We start from the raw sequence: 21,909 nt of genomic DNA, 5'->3' as shown, positions 1-21,909 counted from the left end.
TTTATTTATTTATTTATTTATTTATTTATTTATTTATTTATTTATTTTACATTTAGATCTATTATTTGAAAACCTAAAGTTTATTTTCTTCCAAATTAGGTACATAAATAGTGGGAAGCATTGGTATGTTCAGTTTAACAAAGACCTATGCAAAGAATATGCAGACCAAGAAATAGAACACTCTTCACAGAGGAAACCTCTCATGTGCCGGTGCCCATGACAATGGCACCATATCCTCCAGTGACAGTCACTGTGACCATCTCCCGTCCTTTCTTTATCCATCTTGCTTTTGCTAGCATATGCCATGAAATTTTTATCTATCACAAATAATGTGACAGTGGGCCTTTGGCGTACATTTGCTACATTTGGGGAAGAGACTTTTAGGTCTCTCAGGAACTTCCTTTTTTTGTTTGTTTTGGGGGTTTTTGGTTTTTGGAGGCAGGATTTCTCTGTGTAGCCTTGGCTGTCCTAGACTCGCTTTGAAGACCAGGCTGACCTCGAACTCACAAACATCTGCCTGCCTCTGCCTTCCTGAGTGCTGGGCTTAGTCATGTGCCATGGTACTCAGCTTCCCGGGAACTTCTTACAGTTTAAGAAATTTGGAAAATAAATACTAGATTCTGCCATATTATACACTTTTCAATTTGGAGACTACATATCATGAATCATCAGTGACATTATTTAATTCAGCCACTCAATAAAACACAACTGATTAGAGTGATTTATGTAGAGTAGAGATAAACATTTTATGAAATTTTTGTTATATTCATGGTAGGGGAACTAGATCACACTATAAAATACATTTCTCTACAGTGGGTTTCTCAAGATCAGTTTTTACCAGCATGCCTGGCTATTTGTAACTCCGCATCATACCCAGAATCAGCTAGTGGGTAAAACAGTCTGTCTTTTATAACTGAAGGACAAGGAAGAGCAGACACAAGGTGCCCACTTAAGTTACTCTGCGTGGGTGACAGGACCAGGCTTGGCCACGCGGTGAAGATCCCACGGGCTCAAAGCCATGCTGCTGATGTCATTGCAACTGCACACAGTGTGGGCCTGGGCCTAGGTTGGATCCCAGAACAGCAGTGACCACAGTGATGTAAGCCACATTGCGCACCATGCTTCCTCTAGCCCCAGCTACCATCCCATGATCCTCAGAGGCAAGTGCATCAGTCAGCTCATCTCCAGGACTGCTCTTTCTGCTTGGCATGCCTTTGTCCATTCTCAGGCTTTTCTGATGCCATCTGGAGGGGTCTCTCTCTCTCTCTCTCTCTCTCTCTCTCTCTCAATGGAGAGAGTCATTAGAATTTGGGTGAGGATTGCTTTGAATCTGTGGGTTTCTTTCAGTAACATAGTCATTTCACAATATTAATTCTCCTAATCCGTAAGTGTGGAGGAATTTTCCATCTTCTGTTGTCTTCTTCAGTTTCTTTCTCCAGCGTTGCAAAGTTATTGCTATATAAGTCATCACATCCTTGGTTAATTTTTCTACTCGGTAGTTTTTAAGTCATTGTGATTGTCCCACAGTTTCTTTCTTCATAAATTTGTCATTGGTGTGTAGAAAAGCAACTGAATTTTGCCTGTTGGGTTTTGATCTTACAACTCTGCCAAAAATATTTATCAGACCCATGAGTGTCCTAGTATAATCTGTAGGGTAATGTCTTAAGTGTAGGATTGTGTCATCTTCAAATAGATAATTGACTTCCTCTTTTCCTATTTGTATGCTTTTTGTTTCTTTTCTTATATTATTGCTCTACCTAAGACTTAGAGCACTATATTGAATAAAATTGGAGAGAGCAGACAATATCTACTCATTCCTTATTTTTAAGGAATGCTTTCAGTTTTTTCCATTTTATCTAATGTGGCCATAGCTTTGATGCAAGTAGTCTTTATTGTATTGAGGTCTGTTTTTCTATTCCCAGATTCTACAAAGCATTTATCATGAAGAGGTGTTAGATTTTGTCAGAGTTCTTTTCTGCAGCTATTAAAATTATAATGTGATTTCTAACCTTAAATTCATATCTTATATTACCTTTACATATGTTAAACTGTCCTTGCATAACTGTAGGGACACGTGTTCTGGATTCAGTTTGCAGTACTTTATATGCACATTTATCAGGGGTATTGGTCAGGTTGTTGTTGTTGTTGTTGTTGTTGTTGCTGTTGTAGAAATATCCAGTTTTAATATATGGACAATGCTGGCTTCATAGAATGAGTTTGGTAATGTTCTTTCCCTTGCTATTTTATGAAATGTTTTGAGGGACATTGGTGTTAGCTCGTTTTACTCAATAGATAATTTAGTAACAAATCATTCTGAGTCTGTTACCTTTTACTCAATATAACTTTTTCCAGTTTCCTCCATTTACTTGCAAATTTCATAATTTCATTTTTCTTAACAGCTGAATGATATGTCATTATGTAAATGCACCACATTTTCATTCCACCCATTGATCAGTTGATGGACATCTAAGCTGTTACTACTTCCTGGCAATTGTGAATAGAGTAGCAATGAACATGGATGAGCAAGTGTCTCTGTAGTGAGATAAAAGCCTTTTGCATGTATTTCCGTAAGAGGAAGAGCTGGGTCATATGGTAGATCTATTCCAGCTTTGGAAGGAAACTCCATACTGATTTCCATGACGTCTATGCCATTGTGACACCTACCAACAGTGAACACAGGTTTCCCTCCCCCACATCCTTGCTAGCACTTACTGTCCTTTGTTTACTTAATCTCAGTGGTTCTCGCTGGGGTAAGATGAAATCTCAGAGTAGTTTTAACTTCCAATTCCCTGCTGGAGGAAAATGTCGAACACTTTGTCAAAATATTTCTTAGCCTTTTGTCATTTCTTCTTTGGAGGACTCTGTGTTCATATTTAAAGCCTCCTTTTCATTGGAGTGTTTTCTTGATGCTTGTGGGTTTAGTTCTTTGTAGAGTCTAGATATCAACCCTCCATCAGATATAGAACTGGAAACAGTTTTCATCCATCTGTGGGTTTCCTCCTCAGTAGACTGTTTCTTATGCAGAAGGTTTACAATCAGGAGGCCCATTTGTCAATATTTTTTTCTAAATCTATTGAAAACAAAGTTTTTCATACAATGTATTCTGATTACAGTTTCTCTTCCTCTATTCCTCCCATTTCCTCCTCATCCCTCCCCCCATCCAGACCCACGGGCATCTAAGGAATAATAATACAATACAATATGATACAATACTATAAGATGAGATAAAGCAAAAAATGGAATAGGACAAACAACCAAACAAGAAAAAGAAAAAAGCACAACAATGCAAATATAGACTCAGAGACACACACAGAAATCCCATTGTTTGTGCTAAGTCCTAAGTTAAAAAAAAAAAAATCCTATTGAGAAAGTCCACACTATGGGGTCTGTGTCAGTTTTTATGTCCTCTTGATTTAATTTTAGGAAGCTGTGTGTATAGGAATGTATCCATTTCTTCCCAATTTTCTAGACTTTTTTTTGGAATATAAGTCTTGGAAATACTCCCTAGTAAATCTCCAGATTTCACTGAAACCTGTTGTGACAGCTTTGTATGATCTGTTGTCACTCAAAGTTTCTTCTCTCCCTTTTTTGGGTTAGGTTAGCTGTAGGTTTTATCAATCTTGTTTTTTCCAAGGACAAACTCTTGGGTTGAGTCTATGATTTTGTTTTTAGTCCCTATTTCACCATTCTTGAACAGATCTTTGTATTATTTATTTATTTGTTTGTTTGTTTGTTTGTTTATTGCCATCTACTGGTTTGAGGTTCAACAAGCTCATGTTTTCCTAAGGTACTGAGTCACATCACTGGGTTATTTATTTGGGATATCTCTGATTTTTTAACATAAGCACTCACAGTCATAAAGTTTCCTCTTCGAATCACCGTAGCAAGAGTTCTCATAAGTCCCTCATCATTTTCACTTGATTCTAGGACTTTTTTAAATTCCTCCCTAGCTTCTTCAATAACCCTCTCCTTGTTTAATAATTTATCCTTCAGTCTCCAGTATTTGTATATTATCTTTTTTAAGATTTATTGTATTTTTAACTGTGTGTGTGTGTGTGTGTGTGTGTGTGTGTGTGTGTGTGTGTGTGTATACAAGATTTCAGGTACCTTCAGAAGCCTGAGATATTAGATCCTACAGAGTTAGAGTTTCACGTGGTTGTGAGCTACACAATGTGTGTGCTGGGACTCAAGCTCAGGTCCTGTGGAAGAAGAGTATATGGTCTTAACCACTCGGTCATCTCTCCAGCCCCCAATTTCTTTTATTGATTTCTTTTATTCTACTGTGATCTGATAAGATGCAAGAAATTATTTCAACTCTTTTATATTTCTTAAGACTTCATTTATTACTTAGGGATTTCCATGGGCTGACAGGTATTCTATATCTGATGTAATGATGAGGTGCAGTTCTTTGGAAATGAAAATATTAATATTTTTTAAAGATAAAGTAAAACTACTATGAAAAGTATAATAAAGGGAAGGGTGCCACAGAGGAGGTGAAAAAAGAAAAAATAAATTAAAAATGAGTTGTTTGACTGGCTTTTTTCTATGTTGGTGAACATTAGAGAACGTTGTATACATACAGAGGGTAAAAGAGTTGGTTGAGTTTCAGCTCTTTCCCCTCCTTTGATTTGTACTGGCTCTGAGCCTGTGTTGGTACAAATGCTGTCCAATGTCTGCTAATCTGTCCCCGTTTTAGAAGTTCCCTTGTGTGTGTCTCTCTGCAAGCCATTAGGTTTGTAGTCTGTGGATCACACAAGTTTTTCTCACCCTCCTGAGAGTCCCCAGTTCATAATCGCTGGGGTAGCTAATGTTCAAGCTGGAGGGTGCCTCCATGTATGTTGTTCGAAGCAACTGCAGCCTTAGTGTCGACAGAAGCGGATTTAGGGCTTCACCTTTAAGCCCACTGAGCAGCAGCCACCTTGCTAGAGAGGTGAGACTGTAGAATGCAGACTGTGTGCTGGAACTTCAGAATCTCGGACTCTGCTCTGTGGCAGCAAGCCACACAGCAGACAGGTGCCAAGCTGCCCACCTGAGACTCAACGTCCAGAAGCATTCTCATGTGCTGGGGTCTGCTCCCAGATGAGGAGGACCCCTTTCCCTAAACCCTGCCTTCGGGGAGAGTCCTGTTGACTACCTTTTGGCTTCTCAGTGTCACCCTCCTCCCCTACACACTAGGGCTGGGGCTAGGATAGAGTCTGTCCTAGCTTTCTGACTTGGGATTGCTTCTGTCTAGAGAGCCCCAGGTAAGTCTGTCGTAAGCAATAGGTTCCCTCTCAAGATGGCGCCCAGGGCAGGCCCCTGAGCCAGGAAAACTCCTCTTAATGGGTGGCCCTGTCGTGCCAGAGAGGTCATTGTCAGAAAGAACCACAACTTAACCTCAGCTATCCTTTTTTATTTCTGAAGTATTTCCTCTCTTTCTCTTTGGATATATACGAGATATAAATCTTTTAAGCTACCCTGACACTTTTTCCGCTGAGCCACATACAGGTGGCTCTAGTCCACCATCTTACCTCAGAGTCTCACTTTCCATCTATTACTAAAGGAATCATCTAATTTATGCAGAGTCTAGAGTTCTGAGAGTAGGTGTTCAATGTGAACTACCATATGCTAATGCAACATAACTTCCACCCCAATCCAGGTCAGCCATCGCCTCTGGACTTCATGGCTATAATGGGATGCTGGTGGGACTGCTCATGGTTGTGTTCTCAGAGAAGCTAGACTACTACTGGTGGCTTCTGTTGCCTGTGACCTTCACATCCATGGCCTGGTGCGGTACCTCCCTGTTTATGCTCATTGGGTAGCAATGGGACATGCACACTTGTGTACCCCAGTGTCTCCATAAACAGATGATTTTTGTCTAGCAAGACCATGAAAATCCATAAGTTCATAACTTCAGAAACAATACAGCAGGGTTAAGTGGAGACAGAAATTACCAGAGACCATTTAGAGGCGTTTTGAAAACCACATGTTTTATTGAGTTGTTAATCTTCCTTTATAAATAATAAAGGTTGATGATGATTAAATAGCTCATAAGTACCAGCACAGTGCTAAGCAAGGTGACGTTATATTTATCCCCAGTTTGCAGAAGAGAAGACTAAGGCATAGAGAGGGTGAGTAGCCCCTTCCAGGTCTTACATTCAGGTTTTGAGGCTGGATATCTGAATCTAGAATTTGCATTACTAAACCCCAGGCTACATGGGGATTATGAATTGTGTGGCCTTACTAATCTTTCAAATCTGGAAACACACTTGTAGTAGAATCAGAAGGCTTTCTTGGACCAGGAGGTCTATATGCAAAGTGCAGAGTCTTTGAACTAGAGCTTTCAGTTGAGAGCTTCAAGAGAGAAGAGACATAGGAACAAATACTTGTTGAATACAGAGTGAGCTTAGCCAGTCACACATATGATCTTAATTTCATTTGAACTTGAAGCGGGTCAGTAAAGTGTCCAAATGGCCCAATAGTATGCCTACTATCATAGGAAGCAGTGTCCCCAACTTTTCCCATCACACATCTCTACTACCCTATGCTCAACTCCTCTCAGACATGGTGATTTATTCCTGTTCTCAGCAATAAATCAGACATAGTAATTTATTTTTAACATCTCCGAGAAGTAAATGTCTTTCTTAGGTTTCAAAGTCTGGAGTTACTAAAACCAGTTAGTTCAATTTAGCTTAAGTAGTGTTTCATTGCTTTTTAGTGGTGCTTGCAAATAAATTACTGCATTAAGCATTCTGGGCAATTTATTTTTCTTCTTGGGGTTTCTATTTTCCTTGATGCATTTGGGACAAAAAACAAAATGGTCATTTCTGCGGGGAATTTTCTTAATGCTCCCCACATGTCCCCCAGTGAGGAGCAGAACTCATCCTCATTTGCATGCGTTTGTTTTATAACTACATAGATTCAACCCCTCAACACAGCTTCTCTGCCATATGGCACCTGGTAGTAGCTCAGATTTCAATGCCCCTACCCCCCATTTCTCAAACTAAAAGGCAGAAAACACTGACTCCTGCCCTGGGTGAAATTCTATACGACCTTCTATTCCAGTGCATTTATTAATCCATTCATACTGCCCTTGAAACTCGGTCCATTTAGCCTGGATTAAAGTGCTGTTTTCAAGATTCACCCACTAGACAAAAGTCCAAGTGCCTATTCACTGAGCACAGTGACTATTGATAAGTGTAGATAAAGAAAAAACACTATTCTCTTGGGTTTATATTTTTCTTATTTACTAGTTAATAAGTTTACCTCTTATAAAACTAGCAAATAAAAGTTCTTTCAAGATGAGTTTACTGCTTGGAGAAAAGTGAGCATGACTCCAAGCAGGGTAGTCAGGGAAAGACACATTATAGATGGCAAACCTGAATTGTCACTTAAATGTCAGGGAGGCATGTACCATCTCAACGCTTGGGTGAAGGATGCCTCAGATACAAGACTCCAAATGAAGAATGGGAGGTGGCCAAGAAATAGAGGCAAGACCCAAGAGGCTGAAGTGCTAAGAATGAGCGAGAGGTGGCGGGAGCTTAGAGTTCAGTAGATGAGGTAGTTCCCTAGTACCACGGCACCCAACAAGTGTTCTGATTTGTATTACGTCTATAGCAGAAATGGAACAGAGTGTCACAGTTTGGATTAGAGCGATGATGTAAACTCAAAACTACATAAGCTTCTCTGCCTACAAAGTGGAGGACGGATTTAGATGAACAAGAGTGGTTGCAGAGTTATAAAAAGGATTCACTAAAAAGATCCACAGAGACAGGGCTGCCTGGACTAGAGCAGAATACATGAAGGTCTCCAGAAGAGACTGGGTCTGGGGTTTATTTAAGGGAGACAAAGGCAAGAAGACTTTCTGAGAAGCTGGTGATAAGAAAGGGGGAATATTCAATATACTACTGTGATTTGCTTGAGCATATGGGTTATACAGCAGTCTAAGAGCAAAGCAGGGAGACGAAAATAAATGAAACCTGTCTACACAACCTGTGTTAGACTTCCAAGCAGAAGTGCTGAGATGGTAACTGGACATGGGAATCAAGAAGCTAATGATAGAGTCGACTGTGAAAGGCAGACACATATAGAAGGTGTTTCATCTACGAGACTAAATATCACCCACAGGGGAAGGCTAAGGAGAGAAAGGAGCCAAGCGACAACCAAGGAATCTCCCAATAATTAGATGTCTGGCAGAAAAGCGGGAATGTCATGGAAGGGAACTTGAGATGGAGTAAGCGAGGAGTAATCTAAGAAAGTTCAATGTTGTAGTAGCCCACACAGAAAGTATTTCCATACAGTGCAAGATTCCAGCTTTAAATTAAGAGGAAAGGAGTGACTGTGAACTCGCCAAGTGAGATGTCATTGAGTGAACTTGACTAGAGCCATTTCTGCGCTGTAATTGAGAACACACACCTGACTGATGGGGTTCAGGGAGGAGAGGAGCAGAGAGATTGTGATAACAGAGCACCAGCTCTTCTGAGGAGGACTGCTGTGAAAAAAATAGACCCTGGAGAGGAGTGAGTGCCGAGTTAAACAGAGACAGCATTTGAAAGCAGACACTACTAAAGTGTACCATAGCCTGACAAGAATGGCCTGGAGGACAAGGAGATCTACGCTGTGGAGAATGCTGTAAGAGAAAAGCCCTGGCGAAGGATCCAAACCAAAGAACAGGCAGAGTTAATCTGATGAAGGAGCTGGGACACTTTCATCAAATGTGGGAGGGAGAGAGGCAGTGTGGGAACAAAGCTGGCGGAGTGTGTGTTTTTATGGTCTAGGAAATGAAACATTTCTCATCCCATCACTTTTTTATGAAGTAAATAAAACCTTGTGGTTGACCCAGACAGAAAGAAGAGAGGCAGACAGTAAGAATTCAAAGAAAAAAACAAACATGAACTAGCTTTCTGTGCGTTAGAGTTACTTTAGGCAGGCCTGAATGCCCATGTGAGATTCGTGGCCACTAATTAAAGACAGGCTATGCAACCAGGTCATGGGGTTTTCTGTCTTGTCCAGCTGCCTCAGAGGATGAGAGATATGTGGGATATCTGGAGTGGCTGGTCCCTTCCAGGGAAAGCTGAAACTGCAAGCAATTTATTTCTAAATTATTATTTATTTAACATTGTTCACTTAGCCTCTAAGTTATAACAGATTGGTTTTGGATTCAGCTCTCTCTGTCCAAAATCCATGCTCATCCCCAGGAATAGACCATAGACCAAGAAGACAATGTGTGCAAATAACTGAAGATTTTGTTTTATCTGGAAGTCCCCAGAGAGGCTCCCAGAAAGTACAATCTTGTTCATTACATACATATTCTAGCATCATCTAACTAGAAGGTCAGACCCTAAGAATGCTGTCACAACCCCAGGCAACAGCTGGTATACATCTGGACAAGCCAAAGGCAATAATGGCATTTTATAAAGATCATGTTTTGTTTGGTTTTCTCAGTTGAAGGAACAAAAAAAGTATTTAAACTATTTCATAAGGTATTCCATTCAAATTACTGTGTTTTTAATTTGCTTCCTCAAACTGAGGACATTATTCTCAGTTATAGATCAGTGAACCACTAAAATCCCTAGGGGAGCTTAAAGATGAGGGATAGTAGACATTCCAATGTCCAGAGATAAAGATAGAGTCAGCTTAAAGATAGTCGTGATTAATTGTGTCTCTTCTTTATACAGCCCAGTTGTTTCTAGTGCTTTGAGTAGCATCTTCAGCAAGTGGGACCTGCCAGTGTTCACACTGCCCTTCAACATCACCTTAACACTGTACCTGGCAGCTACAGGCCATTACAACCTCTTCTTCCCCACAACGCTTGTCAAGCCTGTGTCTTCAGCTCCCAATATCACCTGGACAGAGATTGAAATGCCTTTGGTAAGTTGCCTAAAGGCAATAAGTCAAGAACCCTGGACTCTACTCAATAAATTAGCCAGGTTCTATCCTTCAACAGAAACCAGATGAGGCTGGTCATAGCAGTGCACACTTTAATTCTGGCATTCAAATGAGGCAGATGCAGGTAGATCTCTATGAGTTCAAGGTCAGCCTGCTCAACATAGGGGATCTCCAGGCCAGCTGGAGCTACATAATGAAAGCTTGTCTCAATTTAAGAAAAAAATTAAAAGGAAAAGAAAAAGAGACCATATGATAACCTCAGCATCAACCAGAAAGGCTTGAAGCCACATCCATGCATTCAATAAATCTCTACTGGACATCTATCACATTCTTGACACTTTCAGACATCAAGAGTATGCCTGAAAGAAGCCAATTGTGAAACCTACATTGTACACAAGAGACAACGCACAATGAGCAGGAAGTGTGAAGTTGCCTATGCAAGGCAGCTGCAGTTGAATGAAAAGCATTAAATGAGACAGATAATTTCATCAAGCAGTAAAAGACTAACATATACTTCAAAATCATATTGAATTAGGTATTATCTATAGAAGACAGGGTAGATTTTTTTCACATACTCTCTGTATCAAGCAAAGGGAATTTTACTCCTTGGAAACTTTAGTCAACATTTGGAAATATTTTTTTATTGTCAAGCATGACCAGCGGTGAGGATATGGCTCAGCTGGTTGAGTGCATGCGACACTCTGGGTTCAATCTCCAGCACCATGTAAACCAAGTTTAGAGGCACGTGACTATAATCTGACACATGAAAGATGGAAACAATATGATCAGATCATCCTCACCTACACGCCGACTTCAGGCCAGCCTGGGATACGGGTCTGAAAACATAGGAGGGAAGATAGAAACAGAGGAGAGGAAGGGATAAAGAGGAAGAGAGCCTGAGAATAAGTGCTGATCCAGTGAGATGGCTCAGCAGGTAAAAATGACTGCCAGGCATGTCTGACGGCCTCAGTGCAACCCTCAGAACGCATACTGATAGGAAATAACCAACACCCAAGATTTCCCTGTCCTCCACACTTGTGCTGTGGCACAAACATGTCCACACTCATGCACACACCTATCATGCACGCACACGCACACACACACACACACACACACACGCACGCACGCATCTAAACACGTGAGATAACAGAACAGAGAATGCTACTAGTGTCTAGTAAGTAGAATCCAGGGACTCTGTTAAGTATCCTACAAATTATATAATTGGGATGCCAATAGAGCCAGAGTTGAGGACCTCTGCTTATAACCTACCTACAAATATGCATGTTCATTTGCTCTCCTGACCTCTAGACATTAAGAAGAGAGAAGCAGAATAAAAAGATTCTAAAAGCATATATAATTATAAAATCTTAGACTTGTTTACAGATGTAGAAATAGCTACCAGCTGGAACTTAAGCATCATGATAAAACTTTAGTGTTGTATGAGCACAACTGCTTATGTATCACACTATCCTACACCATAAATACATTAACTCATTTCCCCTTGTAGGTACTACCATTACTCCCAATTTACAAATGAGAAAACTAAGGAGCAGAAGCAGTTGTCCAAGGACAACCTGCAGCTAGCACTTAACACCAGGCAGGTGTTGCAAAATCCTAACTTTGAACCACCATCTTACACTCCCACGCAGAACATGTGCCTCAGCTTGGAGCAATCATAGTATGCTGAAACTTATGCTTTTCAAAAGAGTCTACTGATCACCAGGTCCCTTTAATCACAGGAGTGCTCTTCACAGTCCTTGGCAATTCCTTTATATTTACCCCCACACTTGTAGCTCTGCTTCCTAGAGTACCTAGGATTTGCCCTGTCATAGTCTTTGCAGTGTTTGAAAACAACCCAAGTCCTCAGGTATAAATAGGTTTGGCCTATGGGTCCACACTGCCCACCACAGCTTCTATGTGTACCTGAGCTTTAGTGTGGCTTTCTCTGCTCCAGTACCCCAAGGTCTTTCAGGGACAGCTACACTCTAAACCTGAGCCCACTCAAAAAGATGCACTTGCTCCTATTTCCTGTGTATCAAATGCTGGATCAAATAGTGAGAGATTGTTGAAGTCATTGGGATTTCGAGTTCATAAACCCTCAGATGGTTGATAAGCCTTCCTCAGTGATATTGAATTTTTTTTCATACATAATTTTCCAGAGAGAAAGTACCTCCTCTTTCTTTTTAAGTTTTGTCTGGCTAAGTTCAGAGTGGGATTAGAAGTAGGGTTGAGAACTAAACCCAAGAAGTTGGAAAAAAAAAATCAAAACCCTGCCTTTACAGAAAGGCCTGGCTCCAGAAGCAAAACGGAGCAGGAAGAAAAGCCAAACCTCATTACCAAAGGTCAGCCAGGCAAAAGGAACAGAACCCTGTCCACTGTCAACCCCAGGCACATTGTGGCACGACCTAAGAAAGGATCACCAAGGACTCAGCGTACATGCAAGGGCAGATGCCTCAGTGCTGTGGTGGTCAGTGTGATATGGATCTCAGAGAAAAGATGGCTTATGGCACACACAAAAAAATGGTTGACCACAAATCCGGGTACCTTGAAGTCCAAGCGCACCCTCTCACCTGCCCAAAAATCCATTAATCTTGACAACCAGCAAATTCTCTCCCCTACTCCATCCAAATCTGAATCTGGAAGAATCAATTCCGTTTTGCTTTTACTCTCAAAGAACTGGGAGGATGCGCTTCCAATTTGTGCAAGCAGCCTGTAGGTAGCTGAGAATTACAAGAGGGAGGCAGTCTGTAAATTTCCACTGTCCACATGAATGCCCTTTCCCTCAGGCATCCGCTGTAGCCTAGGGGGCAGCACGGAGCAGTAGCAGCGCACAGTTCCCAGGCTAAAATATGGATTCCCTGCAGGTGGAAGAGCTTTGTTCTAAACGGAGGCTCTGTGTTCCCAAATTCCTCTCGTTCTTAACTGCTTAGGCTTACAAGCTGTGTTTCCAGGTGGAAAGATGGACGTTGGACTGAGCATTCCATGTTCCTCAGAGGCTGACATGTGATCAGAGATCAGACATCTGCTGAGACTTCCTGCCCACACCTTCTGGGTCCCTAAAAATAAGACTGGGTCCCAGGCCCCACCACCACCATCCCTTCAGCTATTAAAAGCCATGCGCTGGGAAACAAGAGATTCCAACACTTGAAAGTTCTCTGGGAGTCAAACACTACTCCCTAAAGAAATCAGATGTGTTCTAAAGTCCAACTCATTGATAATCACAAAGGTCTGAAAAGGACAAGGCAATGCCCTCCTGACATCTGAAGTGGGTGATCTATGAATCCAGTAGACACCAGCCTGTTGCATGTAATATTCGCTTGCAGGGAAGCACGCTGGTCTCATCAAATGCCCTGTGGAGAAGCCAGGCTGGATATGTTGTTTAAAGCTCCCAAGGGTTCCAACGAACACAAAGTCTGAGAATCACTAATCATTCGGTATATAGCTATTACACGTGTTTATGCTCACCCACAAAGAGCTCTTGTCTCCTAGAGTCACATAACCTACTAATACAGAAAAGAACAACAATATTTTTTCCAAATTGCAAATTTTTATTTATTTTTCTTTGCTTTCTTTTCCATTTTTTCCCTCACATACTATATCCTGATTATGGTTTCTCCTCCCTCTCTTCCTCCCAGTTCCTCCCCACCTCCCTTCCCACCCAGATCCATTCCCTGTCTCTCATTAGAAAACAATCAGCCTTCGGGGGAAGGGAGAGGGTAATAATAAATAAGAGGAAACAAAGGATAAAACAAAAGATAAAACATAAGATAAAACAAAAACTAACACATCAGAATGGGACAAAACAAAGAAGGAAAGGAGCCCAAGAGAAGGCACAAGAATCAGAGGCCTGCTTATACACACACTCGGGATTCCCCCAAGAAACACTAAGCAGAAGCCATGCTGTGCATTCAGAGGACCCGGCGCAGACCGTACGCCCACCCCGAGCATGTTGCCTCAGTTTCTGCCCCGCTCATGTTGATTCAGAGGGCCTTGTTCTCCTGGCGTCCTCCAACCCCTCTGGCTCTTACCCTCTTTCTGCCTCCTCTTCTGCAGGGCTCCCTGAGCTATCCGGGGTGGAGGAATTTGATGGAGACATCCCATTTAGAGCTTACTATCCCAAGGACTCTCACTCTCTGAATAATGTCTGGTGTGGGTCTCTGTATTTGTTCCCAATTGCTGCAGGAGGAAGATGATGGCTGAGCAAGGCACTGATCTATGAATACAGCAGAATGTCATTGGGATGTGTTCGATTGCTACTTTTTTTTTTTTTTTTTTGGTTTTTTAGAACAGTAGTATTTGGTTTTACCTTAGCTCCAGGGATATCTAGTATCAGGTTCCTGTCACCAGGCAGTGTCAGGTACGGTTCCATCTCATGGAGCGGGCCATAAGTCCAATCAGATATTGGCTGGATACTCCCACCAGGTTTTGACACCATTGCCCTAACATATCTTGCAGACACGACACCATTGTAGATCAGAGGGTTTATGGCTGGGTTGGTGTTTATGTTTCTCTTTTAGTAGTGTGCAGAGTACCTTCCTGTACCAGAAACACTAGAATATAAGGGTAATGGTTCTGTGTAGGCACCAGCTCCACTTCCCCATGTTTAATGGTTTGTTGTCTTCAGCAATCGGGGCCTTATCAACAGTTCGTGGAGAGCAATCTGTGGTCTGGGCAGCAGCCTGGGTTGTTTGGGGATTCCCATGGGACTCCTTTGAACAACAGTTCAATTAGATATAACCCAATCCCAGTACTGGAAGCTTCATTTGGTGACAAGAAATGGCCAGTTGGGGCTCCATCTCCCTCGTTATTGGATGATTTCATTTAGACCACTTTTGTATATGTATTTTAGAAAGCTTCTACTCTATTAGGGCCCTTCTAATGGCCCTTAATTTTAGCTGTCTCTCCCACTATTCTCTCGCTCTTCCTTCCTCCTCTCAACTTGATCCTCAAATTCCATCACCCCCATCCATTCATAATTACCTATTATAGCAACCATTTCTATGGAGATCTATATGTTCCCCTAGACCTTTACTCTATACCTAACCTCTGTGGTTCTACAGATTCTAGCTTGGTTATTGACTTAATAGCTAATATCTACATATAAGTGAATACATACCATACAAACACTCTTAACTGCTGAGCCATCTATCCAGCACCATAGAACTATAGAATTTTTTCTAACATAATAGTTTTATTATTTGGGAATGTCACATTATGCACCCCATCACACTCACTTCCCAGTTTTCCCAGGTCTGTCCCCCTTGTGACCTCTCCACCCCCAAGAAGAAGAAACACCCATCCAATTTGTGCTGCACAATTTAGATTACAAAATTTCAAAACTGGAAGGTCATTAGCTAGACAAGCTTCCTCGATGAGGACAAGTCAATGGTGTTTTGATGCAAAGACAGGAATGGTAGCAAAGTCTTAGTCAGTTTCAGAGGCTCCACACTAATGGCCATCTATCAAATCATCCATAAAAACAGCCTAGAATATTTGCAATATTCCTAGAACATTCCTAGGATTTTCAAAAGTCTATAAGAAATACCTTGGTGCCTTATACCCCAATGGCAATCTAGGAAGGGGGTGTATTCTGGCCCTCTCAAAGTTTCTCCTCTCCCTGGAAATGCTCAAGTCCAGTCCTGACTGCATGATGGATGCTGGATGCCTGGTAGGTGGTGGAGTGAGGAACTATTTGTTCCAGCTTGTTGCCATCCCACCCCCTGTACTCTCTCACGCTGGAGGGCACAGCCATCCCGCTGTTCCCCTTCATTACCCACTGGCCTGGTCTTGGCCCTGATGCCTGGATTTTGAATTATCTGTCCACATTCCAGTGACCTGCATTCTGTTGACTTTGCAGCTGTTACAAACCATCCCTGTTGGGGTCGGCCAGGTCTACGGCTGCGACAATCCTTGGACAGGTGGCTTGATCTTGGTGGCTCTGTTTATCTCCTCACCACTCATCTGCTTACATGCAGCCATAGGGTCAATTGTGGGGCTGCTAGCAGGTAAGACAGATTCCCAGCTCTGTAAGAGAATCTTTAGGATTATTTTCCTCATCCCATTTCTTCTCAGCACACAGAAACCATCCCAGATTTGTCTTCAGTAGAGTTTTAAACACTGTCAGGGGGATAAAAACTATTTTCCCTTCCTTGAGCTTTCTCCAAAGAGAGCAGATTGAAGAAACAGAACATGTGGAGAAATGCAAGGACCCTTAGTATGGAGCCCAGAAGTTGGAGGAGGGGAGCAGTTACAGCCCAAGCTGGGGTACATGTGGTCCAGCACTTGAAAGTTTTAAGCAAGCTAAAAGGAAAGGTCTCCTAAAATCGGATTGGCATTTCTCGAGTGTAATTTCATATTCCTACACATATGTATATGTATGTACACACATTTATATATAGATATGCTTTTTCCCACAATAGAATCAGAAAATAGGGTAGGGGACCCTGGGAGTAAAAGACTATTTTAGAATTATTCTAATGTTTTGCAAAGACTTTTGGAAACAGAACTTTCCAAAAAATTGTAATTGGGAATAATTTTAAATTCATCAAAACCTCATAACAATAATGCAAGAGGCGGTAATTCCCTACCCATGTCTACCTACGATCACACCTGCCCTGGGGCTCAGACACTCCTCTCTCTCCATACTCATTTATGTTTGTCTGGACTTCTTTTTTCTCAAGCCTTTGAAACAGTATTGAAATGGAAAATGATGTAACTTCTTGCACTGAAGAAGGGTTCTGATGTCTTTTCCAAGGCTGCCCCTTATCCCAGACATCATCACATACACATATCACCATGTGACTCCAGGAATTACTGTTTGATTTCCTATGGTCACATGCTATTTACAGAGGCACCTCTGGTAAGCAGAGGTGGAGGTATATGGTGAAGGACAGGACAGAACCTATGCTGAGGCCTTTCCTCTGTGGTCCAAAATTACCCAGACATACCATCCTTTCTTTGATAGCACTGACTGTGGCCACGCCCTTCGAGACGATCTATATGGGCCTTTGGAGCTACAACAGTGTCCTCTCCTGTATCGCCATCGGAGGCATGTTCTACGCACTCACCTGGCAGACACACGTGCTGGCCCTTGTCTGTGGTAAGTTTTTAAGAAAGTGACGACCAAGACCCTCTAGCTGGCCTTCTGTTAGTCATATGTCTGTTCTAATTTGTTACCAAAGTTGGTGGAGACAGGATGAGAATGAACTATATAAAGTCATGCTGAAAATGGAGAGAAGATAAAAGGTGTATAAGCTTCAGCCTCTGGCCTCAGGGAATACATAGCCATGGAGGGATAACTGACAGGGAAATAACAGCGTCAGGTAAAGGCTGGTTTCAGACACCATAGCTGCAGAAAAGCCAGTTCTGTGCAGCGGCTGAAGAAGTCAGACTCTGGGATGCTGACTCAGCTGCTCTTGTTCCTCCACAGCCCTGTTCTGTGCATACATGGGAGCAGCCCTCTCCAATATGATGGCAGTGGTAAGTTGGGACTCTCTGATCCAAAGTGGGTGGCAAGTTTTACCCAGGAGTCATCCAAATAAGAATTTTGAACATTTAGTTCTAGGGTGTGTGTGTGTGTGTGTGTGTGTGTGTGTGTGTGTATGTATGTATGTGTGTGTGTGTGTTGAAAGACAGCAGTAGAGAACAGGATGGACAGATGGCACTCCAGACCTGGGAGTAAGGACCATTCAGGCGCAGCGTTAAAAGATTTTGAGTGTACCCAAAGAGAGCGACAAGTCAATCTCCTTGACTGGCTACTCTGACACTCTGAGTTCAGGAACACTAACTACCTTCACCTGGCAGAAGGCAGGACTCCCCACCCTCAGTTCCTATCATATCCTTCTCCCCGGGCTTCTGGCCCAACACAAGAGCCTGGAAACATTCTTCTATCTCTTGGTTCAATTTGCAGGTTGGCGTGCCTCCAGGCACCTGGCCCTTCTGCCTCTCCACCCTCACCTTCCTTCTCCTCACAAGCAACAACCCTGGCATCTACAAGCTCCCGCTGAGCAAAGTCACCTACCCAGAGGCCAACCGCATCTACTTCCTGACAATGAAAGGCAGTGAAGAAGAGAAGTCCCCCAATGGTGACTACTAGCCCGGCTCTGAGCAGAAATGCTTTTCTTACCTCCGTCCCTGTGGTCTCAACTCTGGACTAATCAACTCAGCACGTACTTTCTTTGCCTCTCCTTGCACTTGTATCAAATCAAGCCCGTCTGTTCCTCCCTAACCCTGAGCTGATTCCATCCCTCTGCCCAGACCTTTATAACTACCCATTGTGCAGCATTAAAGGAAGCTGGTATGCCCTTGCTGAAACTGGGAGTGAGGAGTCTGATTTACATGTTGTTGGCACAAAACAAAAACGTTACTTAGTCTTTTAAGAAGAGCGCTAGAAAATGATAGTGGTTCGTCTAAAGAATAGTGCTATGAAATTGACCTTGCTGAGTGGGTCCTCAGCAGACAGAGAGTAGAGACAAGTGAGGACATGAGATAAAGTCACCCTGGTTTAGAGCAAGGGGATGGTGGGTTCAAAAAGCTTTCCACAGAAGAGGGCTTTTGTGGTGATTTAAAAAGCCAAACGTGGAAAACTGGAGCACTGAAAACATTATTAAGAAGTCTTGAACTTTTGAGCATTCCCTTCCACTGGCAGTTAAACTGCTTTTCCCAGCACTCAGTATAAAAGCCATTTTCTCCATTTTCTCCATTAAAAAAAAACCCTAATAGCTAATCATAACATGCTCCATCTCTTCAGTGTTCCTCTCCCAATCTCAGACACTAAAGCCTTCATAGCCCTTCCCTCTTCCCCTCCACAATGCCCATTTCTAAAATACTGGCAGTTTCCTAGCCCAGGTGTTTGGGAGTGCACCATTTTTAATCCCATGCCTCTTCCTTTGCAAGAAACCATACCCGACCCCACCTCATGCCTTGTGCTTTCGCTTGTCTGTTCACCACTAACACCGAACACTGACTCTTTGCTCTTTTTTTCCATCATCCTGTCTTGTGAACATTGTGCTCATCCATGTACTACTTCTTTAGAACTCTTCCTTGAGGATCTTCTTCAAATTAGACCTGAAAGAACACTGGTGCTATGCTTTCCAACTCTTCACATGGCCACCAAGTCTTGGCTTCGGCAAGTGATTGGTGTTCTATCTGGTCATGGAGTCCTCAGTTGGCCATAAATGTTTCCTATCTCTATTACAAATGAGAAACATGATTCTTTTTTGTTTTATAAGTAACCTTCCATTCTAGAGGTTTGCTTTGTTTATAAAGTTGAGCCTAACGCCCATTCTCGTCTATCTGCTTTTTAACACCTAAATGCAAGCTTTTCTTGCACTCAGAGATTTTGCTCGTCATTGGTGTGATCCTCACTTTTCTTCCCTCCTTCTTCCTCTGACTCTGGAGCTTCTCTCCACCCCATGACCTGTGCTCCAAGTTGCTTGTCTTCCCCTTTATGGTTTTCATCATTTATCGTTTTACTTTTCTTTGAGGTATTTCTTCCCATTCAACTACCAGCCATGGGTTCTCTCCTGCAACTCAGTAGCTGCTGCATTGGACTGGGGGTTCAGAAACCATAGTTTGGGTTCTATAAAACCTTTGGGATAGGGGCTGCAATGGAATCACCATGTGTACCCATATCTTTCATGTTGGTTTCTTTTTGACTTTGAAAGCTACGTGACCCCCATTTCAACTCAAGCCCCCATTCCATCCCGTCTGGCATCTCATGTTGGTGGCCACATAGTACCTGCCAATGCTCAGAGCCTGAGAAGTCTGCCTTTGGCCTGACCATATTTGCTCATTCACCCAGAAGATTCTTTTATATGGAACTGTTAATATGTTACTCAGCCCCGGCCTGACAGTAAACCAGGAGAGAATCAGAGCTGACCCTGCCTTCAAGGAATTTATTTTATGGGGATTTGCCTGGACAGCTGAGTAGCTCTGCCTCAGAAAAGGATGCTGGACAGACAGCCTGAGAGCGCATTGAAGTTTACCAGTTTTCAGATTGAGGCAGTTACCTGGTTGGGTTGCTCTTCTGTTTAGGAATTGTCTCAGAAATTATTTTAAGGAATCCAGGAAAATTTCTCTGCCTATTCTCCTTCTATCCTCTGTGTTTCCCGTAGCTGCTACCCAAGCATCCCCAGCCATCCCTTTGATTTAAGGTTTGAAAGCTGTTAAAATATAAACAGCCCTGGGTTGGTAATGGCATAAGCATGATCGGTCACTTGCATCTTAGGTGGCAGGCATCATTTCTGAGAATAGGTTTGATCATGATAGGAGGAGAGTACCAAGAAACACAAGCAGTGTGTCCTGAACCTATCTGTGATGCAAGAGGGCAGCTGAGATGAAGCCAAGCAGGGGAAATGAGATGAAGCATTCCTATCCTATTGGAAATGATGATGTATGCCTTAGGAAGAAAAATGGATGGAGCCTTAGCTGTCGGCAGTGGGTGGCTCAGAAGCAAAGCATATAGATGACAGACAGCTGAACTGAGTCAGTGAAGAGAGTCTCTTTGTTACAACTGTCTGAGCAATGGTGTAGACTCAGTTTCCCACCCAGGCAACGCAGAACTGGAGACCTGTCAGGACTCTGTGTAGTGAGCAGAGGGCTAGACCAGGTGACCCCTGCAGCATCCCTTACCATGGTTACCTGAGAGAGGAGCATCGCTAACTTGAGCTTTCCTTTAACCCGCCCTGCCCCATACCTCTTGACTTTGAAGTTCTTCCTGCGGTCAGCCCTCTATGATCCAACCATCACCTGGTCTTCTCAAACTGCATTTCTGACTTCATCCCCCATATGCCAGTGGGCTTGCTATATGACCCTAAGCCTTTGGTCCCTCAGATCTCAAATGTTGTGACAGATTTGAGACATTCTCATCTAAAACAGGTAGGAGAGACTGTTTTGCAACAGCCAGGATTTCCACCCAATAAACCACACACAGACTTATTTGGAAACTTTCTGAAAAGCATCCACATTTGTGTGTGTGTGTGTGTGTGTGTGTGTGTGTGTGTGTGTGTGTGTGTTACTTCTTTTTTTCCTTGCTTCTAAATACACCATGGATAGAGAAATCCATGGGGAACCCTTCTGCCTAGAGTGGAACTAGAAATTCTGGAACCTCAAGGAGTGAGATGGGAAGGAGAACATCAAGTCCCCTTTATGAACCAACTCTTTATGAAGGATGCCTCAGAACCCCCACCTTCCCTTACAGTCAGGAGGGAAGGTGGGGGCTGACACAAAGTGAGGCAAAGGAGACACTCTTTGGAGCACACATAGCTTGAACTTAAATTTACTCCACAAGGAGTATGGCCCTAGTACTAATTTCAGCATCCTTCTTCAAATATGGAAATGTAGAGTTGAAGAAAGCCAGAGCACTCTGAAGAAAACTTCATTCTGAAATGAGTTCTAATTAAGCCTTCAAGGTCTAAAGACACTGTAGGGTTCCAAGTGCCCTTGATAGTGTGCCCCAGTGTTTGCTGGGACCTGATAGGCACAAGATTCCATTATGTCCTTTTGCTTTCTACAACAGTTGGCAGCCTCACCCTAAATATGCCATATGCATAACATGTGTGGCTGAGAGATGCTCTGCTAGGCCATGGTTCTTGGTCGGCTCATGAGCCAGCCAGTGCGAGCTTCCTGGGTGGCTTCTTAAAGGGTGACTGTTTCTTCTCTTTCCTTCTTGGTGGCATCTCCATGCTATATCTCAGCTAACCAAGGTGAAGGTTCAAAAAGCAGGACTGAGCTAGCTGTGAAAAGTTCAAGAGCACTAGAAGAAGCCTGAGCAAGAGTGCAAAGGGCAGCCATCTATGATGGAGCTGAGAGATTACATGGCAAGGGGAAAAGAAAAGAGGAGGTTTAGCAGCCTGTCATGGACCCTGAAAGGGCCTAAGCACAGAATCGGTCAGCTCTCTACCAGCTCCCAACCTGTCCCTGGAATGTGGGGGCACCTAAGTTCTTCCTACCCCTCTTGTTTGCTTTTCATCCTCCTTCATCAAGAACCTTCTTTGGGAGTCCCAAACACCTGGTGTAGGAAGGGACCCTTTGACGTCAGCA

The 21,909-nt window shown here is 42.7% G+C and overlaps 1 protein-coding gene across 1 annotated transcript in view; it reads left to right on the top strand.

Annotated features, from left to right (window-relative positions):
• Positions 1-21,909, top strand: part of Slc14a2 (solute carrier family 14 member 2) — a 58,225-nt gene that overhangs the window by 4,156 nt on the left and 32,160 nt on the right. The window contains exons 4-9 of the mRNA XM_055622737.1: positions 5,639-5,767; positions 9,657-9,849; positions 15,725-15,872; positions 16,832-16,966; positions 17,297-17,346; positions 17,777-17,951. Coding sequence (XP_055478712.1) covers positions 5,639-5,767; positions 9,657-9,849; positions 15,725-15,872; positions 16,832-16,966; positions 17,297-17,346; positions 17,777-17,951 — 830 coding nt within the window. The remainder of the gene's footprint in view (positions 1-5,638; positions 5,768-9,656; positions 9,850-15,724; positions 15,873-16,831; positions 16,967-17,296; positions 17,347-17,776; positions 17,952-21,909) is intronic.

Source organism: Psammomys obesus, unplaced genomic scaffold (assembly GCF_907164565.1).
Source record: "Psammomys obesus unplaced genomic scaffold, mPsaObe1.curated_primary_1811, whole genome shotgun sequence".
In the NCBI taxonomy this organism is placed as follows: Eukaryota; Metazoa; Chordata; class Mammalia; order Rodentia; family Muridae; genus Psammomys; species Psammomys obesus.
Note: the sequence above shows the minus strand (reverse complement) of the source record. Positions and strands in the feature narration are given on the sequence as shown.